The 17,854-nt window shown below is 42.3% G+C and overlaps 2 protein-coding genes across 2 annotated transcripts; both read right to left on the bottom strand.

The window, feature by feature from the left end:
• Window positions 1–3,875: 3,875 nt before the first annotated feature.
• LOC129589894 (integumentary mucin C.1-like) lies at window positions 3,876–7,587 on the bottom strand. The gene is made up of 8 exons (XM_055484797.1): window positions 7,103–7,587; window positions 6,990–7,022; window positions 6,418–6,489; window positions 5,967–6,068; window positions 5,657–5,832; window positions 4,593–4,622; window positions 4,375–4,479; window positions 3,876–4,287 (listed from the first exon to the last, which is right to left on the bottom strand). Exons 1-8 carry the CDS (start codon window positions 7,524–7,526, stop codon window positions 4,219–4,221), a joined length of 1,011 nt encoding a protein of 336 aa, XP_055340772.1. The 5' UTR covers window positions 7,527–7,587; the 3' UTR covers window positions 3,876–4,218.
• A 1,581-nt stretch (window positions 7,588–9,168) lies between these two features.
• On the bottom strand, window positions 9,169–15,894 carry LOC129589771 (serine protease hepsin-like). The gene is made up of 16 exons (XM_055484626.1): window positions 15,709–15,894; window positions 15,440–15,552; window positions 15,190–15,275; window positions 14,670–14,713; window positions 14,168–14,233; window positions 13,944–14,057; window positions 13,410–13,569; window positions 13,187–13,324; window positions 12,813–13,101; window positions 12,679–12,743; window positions 12,513–12,545; window positions 12,343–12,450; window positions 12,035–12,183; window positions 11,645–11,822; window positions 9,704–9,869; window positions 9,169–9,586 (listed from the first exon to the last, which is right to left on the bottom strand). Exons 1-16 carry the CDS (start codon window positions 15,764–15,766, stop codon window positions 9,527–9,529), a joined length of 1,827 nt encoding a protein of 608 aa, XP_055340601.1. The 5' UTR covers window positions 15,767–15,894; the 3' UTR covers window positions 9,169–9,526.
• Window positions 15,895–17,854: the final 1,960 nt, after the last annotated feature.

The following is a 17,854-nucleotide window of genomic DNA, read 5'->3' as shown; positions in this document are numbered from 1 at the left end:
ATAAACTTCATTGCCCGATTAAATTATGCAAGGCGTGCACAGTAACGGAAGGAAAACTCGTTCTGCATTGCGTGCTATCTGGAGAGGCACACTTAGGATATTCTTCACTGCGTAAGAGGACTGAGGATGCAGGATCTCTTAACCCTGCACTTGGGTGAAATTGATAAAGTAACCACGCGTACGTTGTACGTTCGCATTCGTACTGTCTTGGGATACACGACATTCAGTGCTGCACACCCCATACCGGAATAAACACCTCCAAATCACCAAATGAACATGATAATTATGGAGTTTCTACAAGAGCAGCCTTCGGGAATATTTTCACCCAACAGTCCTCGAATAGCGTTAGCAATGCGGAATCATTACCGGTGTCATAAGCTCGCACGGGTAGCTTTCAATACGAGCACTTCTACTTTCACCGCAAAAGCAGCGAATGTGGGTCGTTTGTGTCTCTATTCGCAAGGCGAACAGCAGTGCCAGTAGTCAGACAGGAATTTAGTATTACTGTGTCCGAACTTACCCGCAACTGCTTTCCGGTAGGGGCCTCAAAAGTCCATTTGCACAATGCGTTGTTTGGATATTGGCCAAGGTTGTCCTGGTCGCTTTCCCCTGGTCCTCCAACAGGGGCAGTGAAAACATACGCCCCGGTTGCTGGAATGGCAATGCAGCCGCCACACACTGGAAAGAAAATAAATTAATTAAATAAATTCAAGCTTCTTTTTTTCGCTTTATGCTTTGCGATTAATATCACCTGATGTGTATTGACTCTTGTTAAATGTTAGAGTGTCAATGATCAGCCGGTGAGCTCACCCGTAGTTGATGGAGGAGGAACCGCAATTGCCACTGGAGTCGCACATGCTGTAGTCGGAGCAGTGGTTGTTGTTGTCGATGCTTTAAGAAATACAAACACATTATTCACCATTTTAGATGGCATCCAAGTTCATTATTAAGAATAATGAGCTGTTAGCTTACTAGTGCTGGTAGTAGTTGTACAAGTTGCAGCAGTAGTGGTTGGACAAACTGGACATGTAACGCCTGAAACAAATACCGATCACCGCCACTTGCAGTTGAATTCAAAGTTACCAGGTAGCTGAAATTCCTCTTTATACAACAGTCGATGACACATTTCGGTAAAATGTTACCCCTGATCATTTTGCTACAGATTGTCATCAAATTTTGCCCAATATTATTAATTTTTACAAATCCGAACGCATTAGCTGCGTTGAAATTCATGGGCTCAATTGGTTAAATGATCCCGGTCACTTCTCGTAACCACTTTGCTACCGCCAAACAACACACGAGGACATTTCGCTACTTACTGGAAGTTGTCGGGCACGTCACTGATGGACAAGCTGCAATAAAAACCATTTTTGAGGACGGCTTTACGGTTCGAGTGTGTTGTACTACGCACAGTTACAACGCATTAGTGCAGTACTCTGGTACTACGCTTTAGAGCAGTGCGGACTGCCGCTGTTGTAAAATCGTACGCTTTCACAAATTCGTTATTGGATGGTTAGCGAGCGCATTCGTACAAGCTTCCTTCTTTGCGGTTAAGCTAATACTTCAAAAAATTTTGAGAATGATATATCAATATTCGGCTAGGATGCACCATTATAAAAGGGTTCACAACTAGTGCCGCTCGTGCAAAATAAAAAATAATACATTACAAAATGTAAAATTATTACAAAAAAACCTGCATTGAACCAACACGTCGGCTAGGATGCACCATTATAAAAGGGTTCACAACTAGTGCCGCTCGTGCAAAATCAAAAATAATACATTACAAAATGTAAAATTATTACAAAAAAACCTGCATTGAACCAACACGTTCAGCAATACAGATATCCAATATATGTAGTACTAGTATCCAATAAACTAATACTATCATTTTAAAATTTTGATTGGTAACGCCCAGTGGATCTTTGCAGACGAAATTATTTTTTAAGCATACAGCAGTACTCGTAGTATTCCATTTTTCTACAACAAAATCAGACTTTTCTACATTCAGACACGGAAAATGTACCCTGGTGAGTTACCGGGCAAGTTTCGGTTTGAAAATACCTGTGGTCGTGGGATACAGCGTACATCCTGTCTTTGTGGCGTTGATAGACGATAAAGCCGGATTACATATACAGTGGTTGTTTTCGCTACAAACGGAATATGCCGGTGCACAGCTTTGTCCAGGTGCGGCACAGGGACAATTCAGTGCAGCTTTCGATACATGTCCCGCACACTTCCGGATGAAGGCGGTTTCAGCCGTTTCGGATGAGAAAAGGTCGGCCGCCGCTGATCTCGATACTGCTGGCTGCTCCGGGAAAATCGATGAAGATGTCGTTGCCGACTGCAGCTGGACAGGCGCGAATACGGGGAGAATTTGCTGAAGAAAGTTGAATTTCCCGATTGGCATTGGCAGTAAAGGCTGAGCCGCGATAAACCAATTATTCCATTTCACACCGAATAAACTCCAGATTAGAAAAAGAAGCTGCATTGTAATTTGTGATTGATTGCACTGGCCTGCTGTCGTAATCTTTGGTAAAATCTAATTTGCTGATTAATGGTCACTGCTCTTTCGTGAAATGCAAACTCTCGCTGATACAGTACTTTCTCTGCGGTTTTGGCGGAGACTAGTACATCACTTATTTTTCTATAGGTTGGGTTGGCCTTGGGCGGTTGACGATCGCCGGTCAACATAACCGTTCGCTATAATTCACTGGTACAGCTAACAGTACTGCACGTCGTACATTATCTGCTACTGGTGTACTTGTATGTGTCGTCATAATTGTACTGTGTATGGTTTACGAATGGAAATGCTGTATAATGTCAGTACTTACTGGTTAGTAGTGCCGGTTGGGTTACTTGCAGATAAACCGGCTGGCAACCCCCAATCTACGCTGTGACTAACGGTTTGCGTTTGCACTTTGCACAGATACAAAAATTCGCGTTTAGTGCAGAGGCGAATGACCGCTACCTCGCGCAGCAGGAATTAATTTGCGGCTACTTAGGGCGGATGCCATGATATTCTCGCTATTACGGCTGCTACCGAAATGTTAGCGTCAGTGTACGTTTGCGGTGTCTTCTTCCGGACTGAGTGTTCCCGGTGTGCACTTGTATTTGTCCAAAAAATAAGGAAGTGTACAGCGGTAGATAGATGGTACTACAGAGTACACACTATCCTATATGTTTATATATAATACAGAGTTGAAACTTTGAAAGTAGTACTGACATTTATTGCCAAACCTTGCGGGCACCACGGTGAACACTTCCAAGTTTTGAACGTCGACATAATATGCAGAAGCGCGTGTGCAGTCGGCGACGCTACCGCTATCGAATTGCAGACATTAGGAGATTTGTTTCTTATTAACTTGCGAACACATTCCTACACAAAATATTTTGGTTCCGAATTTTTGGTTTCGGAATCGAAGTTCTGAACAACTGGACAGCGGCGGCAGCTGCCACCGCATGTTTGTTCTAGTCATGCTTGTATAGTCACGCATTGTTGACCTTTGCAGCTGAAATTATTTTTTGAGGCATACTATGGCGGTACTCAATTTTTCTACAAAAGAAAAACATTTTCTGCATGCGGAGCTGGAAGATGTGCCACGGTTTGTGTCAGTATGTGGCAGACCATACACGTACAAGTCCGTTTCACAAACTGGTTACCACTGGCATCGCGACATTTTGCCGAGGACAATTAGTCGCTGGACATTCGGTGCCATATCGACGCCGAGACAGTTGGCCGCAAGACTGTTTCGACGACGACAGCTGCATCCATCAGAAAATAATGTCTATCACAGCCAGATGCAATTTTATTTGATTATGTGACTTCATGCATCCGCAGTAATCAACCATACTACAGCAGGATAACATTAACAAGATTATATTTTCTGATTTTGCGATTCAAACTCCGCAATGATTTCGGCAGGATATTAATACATAAATGCTACAGATACACTTATAAGTTTTCAGTGCGCACAATCCACAGAAAAAAACGGTTTTTGTGTCGGTCTGCCAGTGCACGCCATTACGCATTTTTCTAGTTATTACAATATGCAATTTCCACACAAAACGACTATAAACGCGTATCAACAACAAGCAAGCAAATGCCATCGCAAAGCGATTATCGATCCCTTGTCTCTAGAAAAATCTTTGCTGTCGGTCTTACGGGTCCACAGTTCTACTCCGTGCATTTGAAATAAGTAGTATGTCAGAACGGCACCACTAAACCGCTTTTATATTCATTTTCCAGCCTGTGCCCGTGTTGACAGAATCCGATGAAAAGACCACAACCTTTACGGAGAAAAGAGAAATGGCGAAGAAAGCAATACGATATCACATATCTTACAAATCAATGTGGACCAAGCTAATTGGACTTACGGTAGGGTTGCTCACGGTTTGGGGCGTTGTAAATGGCGCATCCATGCAATATCGCTGACCGTCGATGTATAACGCGTCAAACTCACACTGATCACCGTCAGCAATCTGGTAAAAAAACATTTGGAAAACTGTTAATATTACTTATAAGTATTATAAGATGAAATAATCCGTGCAAATGTGACGCTTTGCTCCGAATCACTCGAAGGATCACCACTTACATTGAACGTGACCAAGGGATCTTCCGTGAACTGAAAGAAAAAGAGCAAAATTCCGGTTCGAGAACGTGGCCAGTTTCTTTCGTCTCGGGCTAATAATTTGAAAGTTTTTACGTATAATAAAAGCGAAGCAAATTTTAGCACGAGTGAAAATGCGAGGCTTATACTCTGGCCCTGGTGGTCGAGGAAGGGCTACGGGACAACCGTTTTCGAATTCTGACCGCCCGGGGGCAGAGTTGCAAGTATGGCGTCCCCTTCCGCCCCTAGGACCCCTACTAATTTCTCGCCGCTACCCCAGCAGCTTTTACGCTCCTCACCGCCCCCATCCCTACCAAAATTCAGCCAGCCCGAAATTCATATCGATAAGATTCGTTACTATATAGAACGCCGAATAATTTTTGGGATCTTATAAGACCTTTAAATGCTTTGCATTGTATTTCTTAACTTTTTCAGTAAGTGCAAATGCAGCGGCGTTCGCGATATCAGCCCAGAGAACGTATTCAAAAACTCCCAGATACTTATAACACAGTTGGCCGCTGATAACGGTGGAACTGGCAAGACAATTGGTGATAACCAGCAGAATCCGCTATTGACGAAAATATACAGTACGTCGTTGTCAAAATGCCTCGTCGGCGAAATGTCCCGTATGCGAAATGGGATGATATTCAAGCTGATGAATGTCGTCGAAGCGGTTCACCATGTGTGACTGACTACCTGTTTTGGCCAGCTCACCATGCACGCAGCATGACTAGACACACCTGTCGGAAGGTACCCCTTCTATTTCTATACCTGATTTCATTTTGGTTCTGTTTCCGTTCGTACGGGACGACGTCTAATAAATTAGGCCTGCGATGTGGCCGCACAGTGAATTGGTGTTTCTCTCTTCTTGTAATCGTAATAACAGCTGATTCGTGACCTTACATCCTTTAATCCCAACCTGTACAGTCGTAACCTCCCTCGAAACGCTGAGTAAGCAATTCGAGTTCAGATGCTTTGAGTGCATCGTTTTAATATCGAGCGTGAGCGCTGAACGCAGATAATCGAATGTATATCAGTAAATACTATACCAGCAGTTGCTTCCCGAGAGGGCCCTCGATGGTCCATACGCAGAAGGCGTTGTTCGGATAATCACCATTCGTATTTGCGCCCGCGCCTAACCCGCCTGCAAATTCGTCGGTTCCTGCAACAGGTGAAGTAAACGCAACCGTACCCGATGCTGGAACGGTGATGCAGCCACCACATCCTGGAAGAATAGTAAAACAGCCACATGATTATTTTTCTCTTCCACTTTGTATGTCTTTGTGGACTGTGTAACCTTCCGATCGATCCAGCCACTTTATGAAACAGTTTGGGTGTATTGTTACGACGGCCACTCGCCTGTAGTTAACGGATTTGGTGGAGCTTTTATCTCTGGAGTCGCCTTACATGCTGATGACGGAGCGGCAGTTGTTGTTGCTGTGGTGGTGGTGGTGCTCGACGCTGAAAATAATTGTAATGTTCGTTGTACACTTAATTTATCTGTAGGTTTGACGGCGTCTACTTTAATGTCGATCTATTCAGTTCAAGCGCGTCTTGCAGTGCTGTCGCACAAATTAACTCGACTTAACATTGACGCATTAATCTAAATATAGCGCCGTTTAAATAACTAATTTGGATTCCGTTATCCAAGCCAAAGTAAAAAGATATGACAATCTCTGTCTGTACCAAAGTACAATACAGAGTATATGCTAAGCGCCGAAATTGCCGTGAACTTAAAATATACCGACCGGAAGCACAAAATCCGTATAATCTTGTTAAGACAGTTACATTTTTGCATTGTTAACAGAACCTGTGCTGGTGCTGCTGGTAGTTGTCGAACAGGTGTCAGCAGTCGTGGTTGGACAGACTGGACACGTAGCGCCTGCAAAAAGAAACTGGTCACTAGCCAATCAATTCCATTTTGCTGCAACATTTGCAGGTCGGCTGTTTAGAAAAGCCTACGGTTTTGTAGTGAAAGCACCCCCAAGTAGTACCTAATGATTAATAAAAGCGAAAAGTCCACAGTATTCTTATAATATTTTACTCAATATACTCTTATACTGTACTTTGTAGTCAGCTGAATTGCCCGAATACAGTTAAAATGGGCTTGTGCCCGTGGTTCAAACTTTTTATACAAGACAGATTTGACACTGTCTCATCGACGGGATGTTTTACGACGTGTCGTTTTCATAACAATTTGCACAAGTCTTCACGCTAGGGTGTACTCCAGTTCTAACGTAAAATTAACTGACAGTTTAAATGTATCTGTAGAAGCTGCGTGCTAGTTGACGGTGCAAAACTGGTGGCATGTTCCAGACCATTTCACAGAACTCCTTGCCACCGTGAGTACCGTCGACACCGAAGGGATATTTTGTTACTTACTGGTAGTCGTCGGGCACGTCACTGCGGGGCAAGCTGCAACCAAAACCATTTAGAGACTGCTTTATGATGGGACCAGCTTTACTGTTTTTCTGACGACTCCAGTTTACAAATACCTGTTGTCGTAGGATACGGCGTACATCCTGTATTTGTGGCGTTGATGTACGATGTAGCGGGATCGCATATACAGTGGTTGTTTTCACTGCAAACGGAGTATGACGGTGCACAGCTATGTCCTGGTGCGGCGCAAGGACAATTCAGCGCCGCTTTCGATACATGTCCCGCACACTTCCGGACGAAGGCGGTTTCGGCCGTTTCGGATGAGAAAAGGTCGGCTGCCGCTGATCTCGATATTGCTGGCTGCTCTGGGGAAATCGGGGACGGTGTCGCTGCAGGCTGCAGCGGGACAGGTTGGAGTATTGGGAAAAAGTCGGTAAGAAAGTTAAATTTTCCGGCTGGCATTGGCAGTAAAGGCTGGGCAGTGATAAACCAGTTCTTTTTCAAACTGAATAAACTGTAAACTAGAAATACAAGCTGCATTGCGAATTTGTAACTGCTTAACGCCTGTAAACTCTGTATTTAGACAAAAGCTATGTAATTCGTTAGAATAACAATTACCACTGCTTCGCATTTTCGGAGCTGCTTTTTTTATTTTTGCAGAGCGTTGCATGGCATGGCTGTTTTATCTACAGTATGGGCTTTTCTAAGGCGGTTTCTGCTTGCAGGCCAGCGATGGCAGTTACACTGCTAATACTTGATGCTGCTAAGTGTTTGAATTATTTATTAATACAGTGTATTAAATATTTTACCGACGGTACGTACGAGCACCATTTGGGTTACCTATCCATGCCGAAACCGGTTGGCAGTTTGCACCATTATATCATTCTATTCGTCGAGCATTCGGTGGATTGTAAATGTACAGTACGTTGCAAGGTAAGTACAGAATCCTTGGGTCTGTTAGTGGAGAGTGGTCACTACACTCTCAACAAAACGTACAGTAATTTGCCGCTGGCATTGTTTTACACTATTTTCTAATGTTTCTTCTTCTGTTGATTTATTTTCTGCACCAGAGCGTAGCACAGCAACTGTCATACAGCAGTATTGTACGAGTATTTTCAGCGCACCTACAATAATTAATTTTGTTATAAGCCCATCAGTTATGTCAGTCAATGCGGAAGGTCTACGACCGCTCGTGAACTGCCCAGAACGTCCAGGTTACAACGTAGCATGCAACTGCAGCGTAATACGCACGTTATCGCTTCATTCAATTTTATTTCCTAAATCATTGTCTTGAAACTTTAAAATTTTATAGAATCTCGCCACTTATTGAGCCGTAAATTATTTGCAGCACACGGATGGTTCAAACACAGTCGGTAAATAGTGGCGGGATTCTCTAAAAATTTTTAATGTTCGAAAAAGTGGTTTAGAAGATATAAAATAAAATAAAGCAGTAAAAACCGCAATGATAACGAGTTACACAGAACTCAGAAAATAAAATTTGTCAGTGTAATCAGTCTCAGAAATGGTACGACAGTACGGCATTGGCAATACATTAGTACCGTCTGCCGTTCAGTACCGTCTACAATTAAATTGGTGTTTCGCCACGCCCACTGGACCACTGCCGATTAAAGTATTTTTTAAATATACCTGGGGTCTGTTCTCTCTCCAGAAAAAAATTAAATTTTTCTGAGAGGCGAACCTCTGATCGTGACCAGATAAGTGAAGACACTAAGTATAAGTGAAGACCATCATGCACCATAAGCACTATTCAGCAGCCGCGCCTTCTGAGACACTGCAAAGTACAAACAATCGCTCCCACCCAGCAAACAATTAATGTTTATTGAACGCTACCTATCACAGGCTGGCTAGAAGAAGAAGCCCGGTTTTCCTTTATTTGAAAAAAGGTCGTAGTAAACGTTGCTGATTTGAGTAGAAATGGGCTTCTAACATTTTTTGTCACAACATTCCTGACGGTTTTGTGCACGATCTCTATTATACTGGATCATATTAACATTTTTTGCGTTTAAATTTTTTTTACCACGGATCATCTTGATGATCATCATAATACTCGTACATCAGTTTTAAAGTCATTATTTTTTAGATCTTCGTATGAGCTATTGGCATGCCCTGTGCGATTGTTCTGTCAACTGCTATAAAAGACAGCGGTAACGTATCGGTGAAACATGGTTTCCATGCTTGTTATTTCGACATGGTCCTGCCCTCGCTGACATATGGTCACTAAATTTGAAAAAAAAGTTCTTTTCTTAATTGAATTATTTTCTCCGAGACTACCAGTTTTTAACCTGAATTCGCAACCCTTCTGACTGCCGCTTTGCCTGGGTAAAATGATTATGGTGCGAACCAAGACCATCGCTTCAAACGTAGTCTTGGTACAACGAATACGTAGGTTTTGGTACATAACTGAGCAGCTTCGTGAATTATTAAACAAGATTAGGCAAAAGAAAGTACAGAGCGACTCGACTGCAACACAGAAAACACAATACGAAAAGCGGAACCGATCGCGAGTATATGGACGCTGTCTAGTTGCTCGTCATTGTATCGTAGATCCAGTTCATAGCGAAAGCAGTATTGGCATAGACCTGTAAAAGAGAATGCTTTCATGAGAAAAAAGGGCCGACAGAATCATGAAAATTTTCGGTGCCGGCAGTTTTGAAAAATATACATCCAGGTGCTACTTATTTGGAACAATAACGTACCCCAGGATGTGTTTCGCGGGCGCACCCTTGACCCCAACTGACAACACCGGCCACCATGTACTTGTTGTAGCGGTTTTTGCACATGAAGGGCCCGCCGGAATCGCCCTGGCAAGTGTCCTTACCGCCCACGCCCAACAGACCGGCGCAGATCATGCGGTCGTTAATCCTAAAAACGCATTGCAACCTTTAGTCTGCTATACTTCGAAGTTTTTTGCATTTCGGACACTTTTTTACTGGGAAAATGGATTAGCGGGCCGGACACCAGAGATGCGGTATTCTCCGCGTTGAATTACATGAGAAAACGTTTCAAAAATTTGCTCATTTGCGGTTGATAATTGTTGTTTTTATACAACTTGCACACGATGTTAACAAAAAAATAGCGCTTTTTCCTGCGGAACCACGCAGAAAATACCGTGTTTCTGGCATCTGGCACGCGAATTCATGTCGTGAAAGTGTACGGATTGCAAAAAAAGTAATAGTACCAACTAGGAAAGTGCACTCGCTTTCGGCGGGCACTGTATGACCGAAGCGTAGGAGTAAATTTATAAATTCTTTTTATCTTCTTGGTATCAAAAATTTGTAGAATGAAATGTTACGATTTTAAAGCGTATACTATGTACAGTGTCTGTAGAGTACAACCATGAGACCGGTGAGGTCTTCCAGGCAGATCAATATTCCGCTGTTCTCGGAATATGGCAAAAGTTTGGAATCGGATATTTTTGCCGGTCATATTGAAAAACATTGTGCAAAACTAAAGCCTACTTGGAAGGACATGTACTCGTATTTACGGTCTCAGTTACGATGAACGTCCTTCTGGGGCGGTGAATGCATGGTTTAACCGGCTATAGATGTATTTCTGGACAATATTTAATGCAAATTCCAAATTTCTTTCTTTTCTTCAATTTTAGATATCCTTGTTTGTTTTGCTCGATCGCCATTCGAGTAGATGGCGGTTACTTTCCCGGCGAAATACCAAAATATTTTCCAGATGAAGTGGCTGTTAAATGCGGTTTTAGGATTATTTGCACGGTAAACTACTGCGGCCCTCCATAAAATTGCACTACCTACGGTCAGATCAGGATGCAGCTTGGGCATGCCGGCAGTGCGCTAGTCAAACCAAGCAGCTATGAGTATGTGACTGTTTCCGGGCTTCCAGACTTTGTGTCCTAGTTTCATGGAGCGGTTACATTATTCAGAAGCTAATGATTTTAGCAGCAATTGTGCAAAGGCAGGAGGGTACCGTCGTATCGGTTACCGAAAAAAGACTTTACGGTAGCCACAAGCCTCGAGTACAACTGGACACTGCGCCTTTTACGCTTTTAAGTAGGGTGGCGGTGACCGATGGACAAACACAATGCAAATTGCAAAGTATGTGTTGTGCTAAGATAAGAATACAGAAATTAATGCTTACTTTGAATTATCAAAGAGATAAATATGTCATTCTTCTACAGATAAACGCCAGTAGGCAGCACAGCATTTTTATACGGCTACCGCGCCTCTGGACACTTTATAAAGAGAGATGGTGACCAGCAGACACCGCATTTTACACGCGGTCTTAGCATATACGACCAGCCAGCATTGTTTTTTGATAGTATTGTGACCGTGCATGTGTCTGTTTCACAGTATGTGGTGATCGTAAAAAATATGCATTAGATGGCGGTGGGTGACCGTGTATCATGGGTGTATGTATGCAGTTTAATAGTAGGAATACCGCGCATATGTGCATTAGAAGGCGATGACTGACAGACACCACCGTTTGCACGGGCCTTGAGTATATACAGATACGGCCAGCGCGCACACGTGCATTTCACAGTAAATACGCGGCGCACACGTCCAATAGATGGCGGTGACCGACAGACGCCACATTTTTCATGAACGCTGAACATAGAGGACCTTCGATACGCTTCGGTCGATTACGGTGAGCTTGGCTCTACAACCTACCTTCCGGTTCCACCGTATGCGATGTCGCAGGTGGTGCGGTTGACAATCGGCACGGTGACGTGTCGCAGTCCGTCTCCACCCTCTTTCGCGTACTTCACGGTACGGCCCGGCCATTCCGCTGTGAATTCAGCCCGGTTCTCATCGAAAAGCGATCGCCATGGGTCCTGGCTGCCCCAACCTGATGGATTATAGCAAAAACAACACCGCTATGTTTGGGACTTCCGAAAAAAGTCAACTTTTTATCCTGACAAAACTACCCACATATGGCGATACATTTGCAGAGCTATCGAATACTCAGAGAAGTGAAAGGAGATAATAATTCTACATAACTGTCGTACAGAACTGTAGCTGCGCCAAAAAGTATCAGCTAGTCTGTTGAACTGAATTTACCAGAAGTAAGACACGGTTCTCCATGTGGAATCTCCTCGCCCTGTCTTGGCAAGCATGCCGGCACGATGTTCTTGCGGAACTTTATACGTTCTGTAGTCTTGATCAAGCAGTAATCGTAATCGGTTCCCACGCGATTGTAGTAAGGATGGCTGCAATTCAAAGCAGGCATTCTATATTTATGAGCCTGGAAGTTGGTTTAGATCGGCACTACAAAATGGTGCAAGGGCACGGAGCAAAAACTACGCTGTATAACTGTCACAGCAGTAAACACGTTAAACGTTTCATCTATGATATCTTTGACCGCGTACCAAAGGACAGTTTCGAAATTCACTTCAGTGGCCAAATCCTCTTCCGGAGATAAAGCCAAATCGTGACCACCAATACGGGCTTTATATTGTGGCGCGGAACTCGGTCCACTGTAAAAATATTTCATAGAAACTTGGTGCGGATTGCAGAATATTGGAAAAACCGATCTTACCCGGTAAAACAATGGGCGGCCGTCAGGATCCATCTACATACCAATCCGAAAAAAATTAAAACAATTTCGATGACAGCATTTACATTTAAAAAGTACGATTTATAGAATATCAGAAAGTACTGCACCGGTTTTGGCGGCTTACGAATAATCACCATTGATTTCTTACCGATCGGAAATGACAGTTCCACCACAGAACTGCGAACCGCTCTGATAAAGCATGGCTGCTTGCCACTGCGATAAAACAGGTTGTTAGCAGTAAATGATTAGAATTTCTTATGGGTAATAGTATCTGCTACTCACGGGAACGGAATGACGATTAGCTTCAATCCCACCCACAATCCTGGACGTCTCCGTATCCATCGGGAAATGCGAGACCCCGCAGTCCGGTGCACAGTACTCGTGCTTCTCGTCCGAGCCGTCGGCGCAGTGTCGCACACCGTCACACTGCTGAGCAACGGATACACAGCCGAGGTTGGGATTGTCGCAGGGCTGGAAGCCGACTTTGCAGGGCACTAACTCCAGAGCAATATCGAACATGCCGTGCGCCACATCATCGGACGTAAACGTGAAGACGACTTCCGATGTGTCTCTGCAGAATGGGTGTATTGACAACGTCATCTCAATCGGTTCACTGCGCAGCTGCAGATGGGCTTGGTGACCTTCCGAATACTTACTCAAAACGTAGCGTACTGAGCCGACGATCACCACAGAATGTGTGACTGATATTGTTGGTTGTATCCGTGATAACCAGTTTGTCGTAACATCCTGCATCCATATCGAAGAAATGTGCGTCGATCAGCAAGGGATACTTCCTACATGTGATCATGGTATATAAAACATTAGAGGTATTAAGTGCAAGAACGCGGATTAATCGGTTCGTAGTAATCTGCCACTTACGGGTCGACTTTGACGGTCCAAGTACATTGTCGATGGGGTCCATAAGGACCGGGAAACCCGGGTGATTGAATCCTGCCAGGGTTACCCAGAGACTCCATATTGACTTCAGTGTTGCAGGGTTCAGGCTGGGGAGGGACCACACGATCAAAGAATTCCAGTTCTACAAAACGAGAAAGATAGAACTTTTAGTATTAAACAAGAAAGGCACTATTATGAATGACGGTACCGCTCACGCAGTTACCGGTAACGGTAGTTTGGCAGTGTGATTAGGGGGATCAGAGACAACAGTTTTAATTACTGATCGGAAAACTTTTAATGTTTTACAACGATTGCCGCGGTTGCGACAATCTGCACCAATCAAACTGTTCGCTTATTTCTTTAGTCAGTCATTTAATAGGGCTACTTTAGCCTACGTAATTGCATTATTTTTTTGTTTCAAAAACTTTGAGGGGAACTGACTTTCTAATTGTGTGTCACGTATAGCATTCCCAAATTTAGATTTGATGCTGCTGGAAACAGATAATCAACACTGACCGGCTCTCCAACCACGCCATTCGGCACCGTAATCCGTGCAGAAGTCCATATGGATTCGGTTGCCTCGACTTGTGAAGGTCATATCCTCGCCGGTAAGGTTACCGCATTGTGGCCCTTGAACATAAGCCGGTTAGTAAAAGTTGGAATAGTAAAGTTAATGAAGGTACAGATACAGAATATATATTATTGTGCAAGTGCACTCGTAACCGAGGTTCTGGGCTTACCGAAAACGCCATTGTAGCCAGGTCGGCATACCGGTACTTCAGCCATGAGTCCTTCCGTAGTGGCAGCTGTAATTACAATGGCGTAACCCTACATATTACGATTTATTTTAGAAATTCTACAGTACGGTTATCAAAATTTGACAATGTACACGATAAACAATTGTCGTTGATAAGAGCAGGCGATTACCTTCTAGCACTACGATACTCATTCGCATTTTGAGTTTGACATAACATTATAATGTTTTTTTTCATAACCCCGTGATCACTAAAACTGATTTTTCAAATCTTCACAGATTCTTTTACATGGTCCACATTTTATTTATTATTGCAATTATTATCTAAAACGTTTTTTTCTTACCGTAAATTTAAAATATACCCTCCTTATAATACGTATTATTAATGGTCAGAAAATCGGAGTAATGTTAAGCCCATTTCATTTGCAGGTGCAGTTCTGTTTCAGTCATTCATGTAAAAACATAACTGGACTGTCTTGACCACTTACGGTAGCTAGGGGATTCATAGATGGTGAGATAATCGGCTGTTGTGCTGCAACGGACAAAAACGTTCTAAACAATTAGTGTTACCACGCATATAAAGTAAATTTAAACTGAAAAAATTGGTTCTAACAAATCCGTATTTAAAAAACTACAGTATTTTTTGGAACGATTATTATCTGTACCCACACTGAAAGCCGCATGCGCAAAAGATTTTCTATGACCAGATAACCTATGTATGTAGCCGAAAATTTCAAGACTCAGACTTTAAATTTTAAGATATTTATGTATGGTTTCACAGATAGGTATGCATCGACAAATTGGGCGTTTAACTTTTTTTTGCCAACCGGCGACATCGAAATATCGTATAAAATGCGATTATTACCGTATTAGCAAATTAGTTTTCACAGGCGCCTTTTTTTGTTATACAGGCATGCATACAGATAACTGACTTCGCTCTGTGATCTAATACGGTAATTACTAATTAACTCAAAACTCAGCCATTTTTTGCGACATTCGAAGCATTACCATTGCCCGGTGCCCTCTACTTCAAACGTCGTGAATTTAATCCTGATACGTCGGTTTTCCGGCACAGAGATAATATACCGGCACCACTGCAATGTCAACAGGATGTAAATATTTTGCGTTAAGGCTGTACAGATATTAAGAGTTTAAGCATTGCATTCCTGAAATGCAGCACAAACTGGGCGTTTAACTACTTGATTGCAAACTGGCAGCACAGGAATATTAATTAAATTGTAGAAAATGCGATTATTACCGTATAGGGAAAATAATTTCCGCCTTCATCAAAATTCTCGCTGGTCAGTACGGAGCTATTTACACCCGGTCCATAATGGAGATCCCGGAAAGTCTGGCATCCATGCTGTGCCGCTATAGTAGCAAATCATCTTTATGACGTAGTAAGGTCAATCAAAAATATTTAAATTCTGTACAAATTTCCAAGTTGCTGACATAGCTTTGGTCAAAACAGGTTTAAATCTTGCTTTAAAATCTGATTTTTAAGTAGCATATTTTACAAAAACTTACCTGAGCGCTGTATTATGCTCAGTACCACGAGAAAACCGAGTTTTAACAGTAATCCCATTTTAGAAATTGGGTTAGAATTTCAGTACACCCTTGCGGACAATTACGCAATGTTAGACTAACTTCAGCCTCGTTAAGATCGATCGCCGTAAATTTTCTACCGTTTACTGCATCAAAAATTTTGTAATATCCATTTATTGTGTCCTTGGTATGAATATAATCAACCGGGATTATCGCCGCATTTTACAATGGCCAATGGCACTTACGAAATGTTCATTGTTTATCCGTATCACCAGTGTGCAACAGCTCTCATTTGTGCCATTGTAATTAATGTTGATTAGATAATATTACATGTAATACACAGCTGATCTCAAAAGTACATATGATACATAAATTTTTGGTACACAGAGTATGTTATGCAGTCGTTTATTCAGTAACGATGGAACTTATTCATCAGTTTTGTTTTTTAATAATTGTTTTTATTTATCTGTATACTTTTTTCATTTTTTAAAATTAATTTTATATTAATGTTCTTTCTTCAGGTACAGACACCAAAGTGTAAAGTAGGACGAAAATTGTTTCCTCGTGGCATAATGTATACACGTACGGGGTACCTATAGTTCTTGTTTTTTATTGCATTGAGCATATTTTTAAACGATACATAAACAAATTTTTCAAGCATATTTAGCAGCAAAAGGTTCAAGGCAAAAAAATATATCTTGTAATAAACAAACAACTTCGCCAGTATTAGCAGCATGGAGATTTACCATGGATTACTATAAGGTCAGTCTTAGAGATATAATAGTCCGCGGCCTGCTTCCCCGTACTATGCATGAACAATATCACTCAGGAACTGAATAAACGCGCAGGTTGTCTGCTTTTTTCTCACACTTCCAGCGAAAATTTCTGATTGCACAAAAGGGCCCAATTAGCAATGTATACTGTGCATATAAGTAAGAGTGACAAAAACAGTGACAAAAATTAAGAACCCGTGAGTGAGAACCCGTTAAAACAAAAATTAAGATCCCATGAGAACTCCCGTCAGTCCAGAATTAAGGATAACAGCATCCTTTAGTGAATTCACAGAAACCCATTTAATATATACACAGCTCGGGGTATAGGTCACATCGGGGTCTGATCCTGCGCCGCTGCCGCTCCAGAGTTTGTTCATAGGCAGCGTACTGCTGTTGTTGCTGCTGCTGACGAGCCATCTGTGGTTCCTCCATCTGCTGGGCCATCTGGGCGTAGGCGTTCTCCGCGGGCTGCTCAAAGATGTAGCTCTGAGATGGACTGTAGCGGGCACTGCATACGGCCACCAGCATGCCCATGACACAAACTACGGTCAGGTGATGCATAATGCACATTAAAGTTTCTCGAATTAAAAGGTCAAACTGGTTAGCAAACTCACTAGATGAAAAAAAAATTTTGGGCTTACTAAGAAAAACGGGAAGGGCGGTTACCAGGAAACACGTTGCATATATGCACTTGAAGTGCAAAAACGAATAAAATTTAATGTTAAAATTTACAATTTTGAGAAATTAAAGGTTTAAAATGAAAGATTTAAAACTTTTTATTACAGGACTGAAATGATTAAAACTGTAGTTAATTATGCAGGGCAGCAGCGGAAGACGGGTGGAATGCAACCAAACCCAGCAACCCGAATACGATAAGGCATTTTTGCATTTTTTTCACAACACGCTTTCCCGAGGCATCTCGATGCTTTCGGCAGGTAAATAAGATTCACCTGACCTCTTACTGGATATCGGTCAAAGCTGGCAGAATTAAGTGTTTGTGCCTCGTTTGTACATTTATTTTCGTGTTTATTTGTCCTGGTTCGTGGTGTTTTCTTTAAAACCATGAAATAAAATTAATGGTATCGACACCAGCATATTATTAAGTACTCTTATACATGCTTCTATTTGTAAGTAGATTACATTTTGACACAGTGCGGCCTTCAGCATTTAATTTTACACTTTACAGATTCTAGCTGCGTTGCCTTTCACTACTCCCCTTTTCCGGCACTACCTGAACCTTTCAATTTGTGCACCTCCTATTGACGCCACTTTTTCACTAAAGTACATTATGTGTTTTTCAGTTTCACTTCGCAATCTTCACCGTCGTTATTACGTACATGCCGAAGGTCACCTGA

This window comes from Paramacrobiotus metropolitanus, unplaced genomic scaffold, assembly GCF_019649055.1.
Source record: "Paramacrobiotus metropolitanus isolate TYO unplaced genomic scaffold, Prichtersi_v1.0 Parri_scaffold0000037, whole genome shotgun sequence".
NCBI classification, from domain to species: Eukaryota; Metazoa; Tardigrada; class Eutardigrada; order Parachela; family Macrobiotidae; genus Paramacrobiotus; species Paramacrobiotus metropolitanus.
The sequence above is the reverse complement of the archived record's forward strand: the minus strand, read 5'-3'. Positions and strand labels throughout refer to the sequence as shown.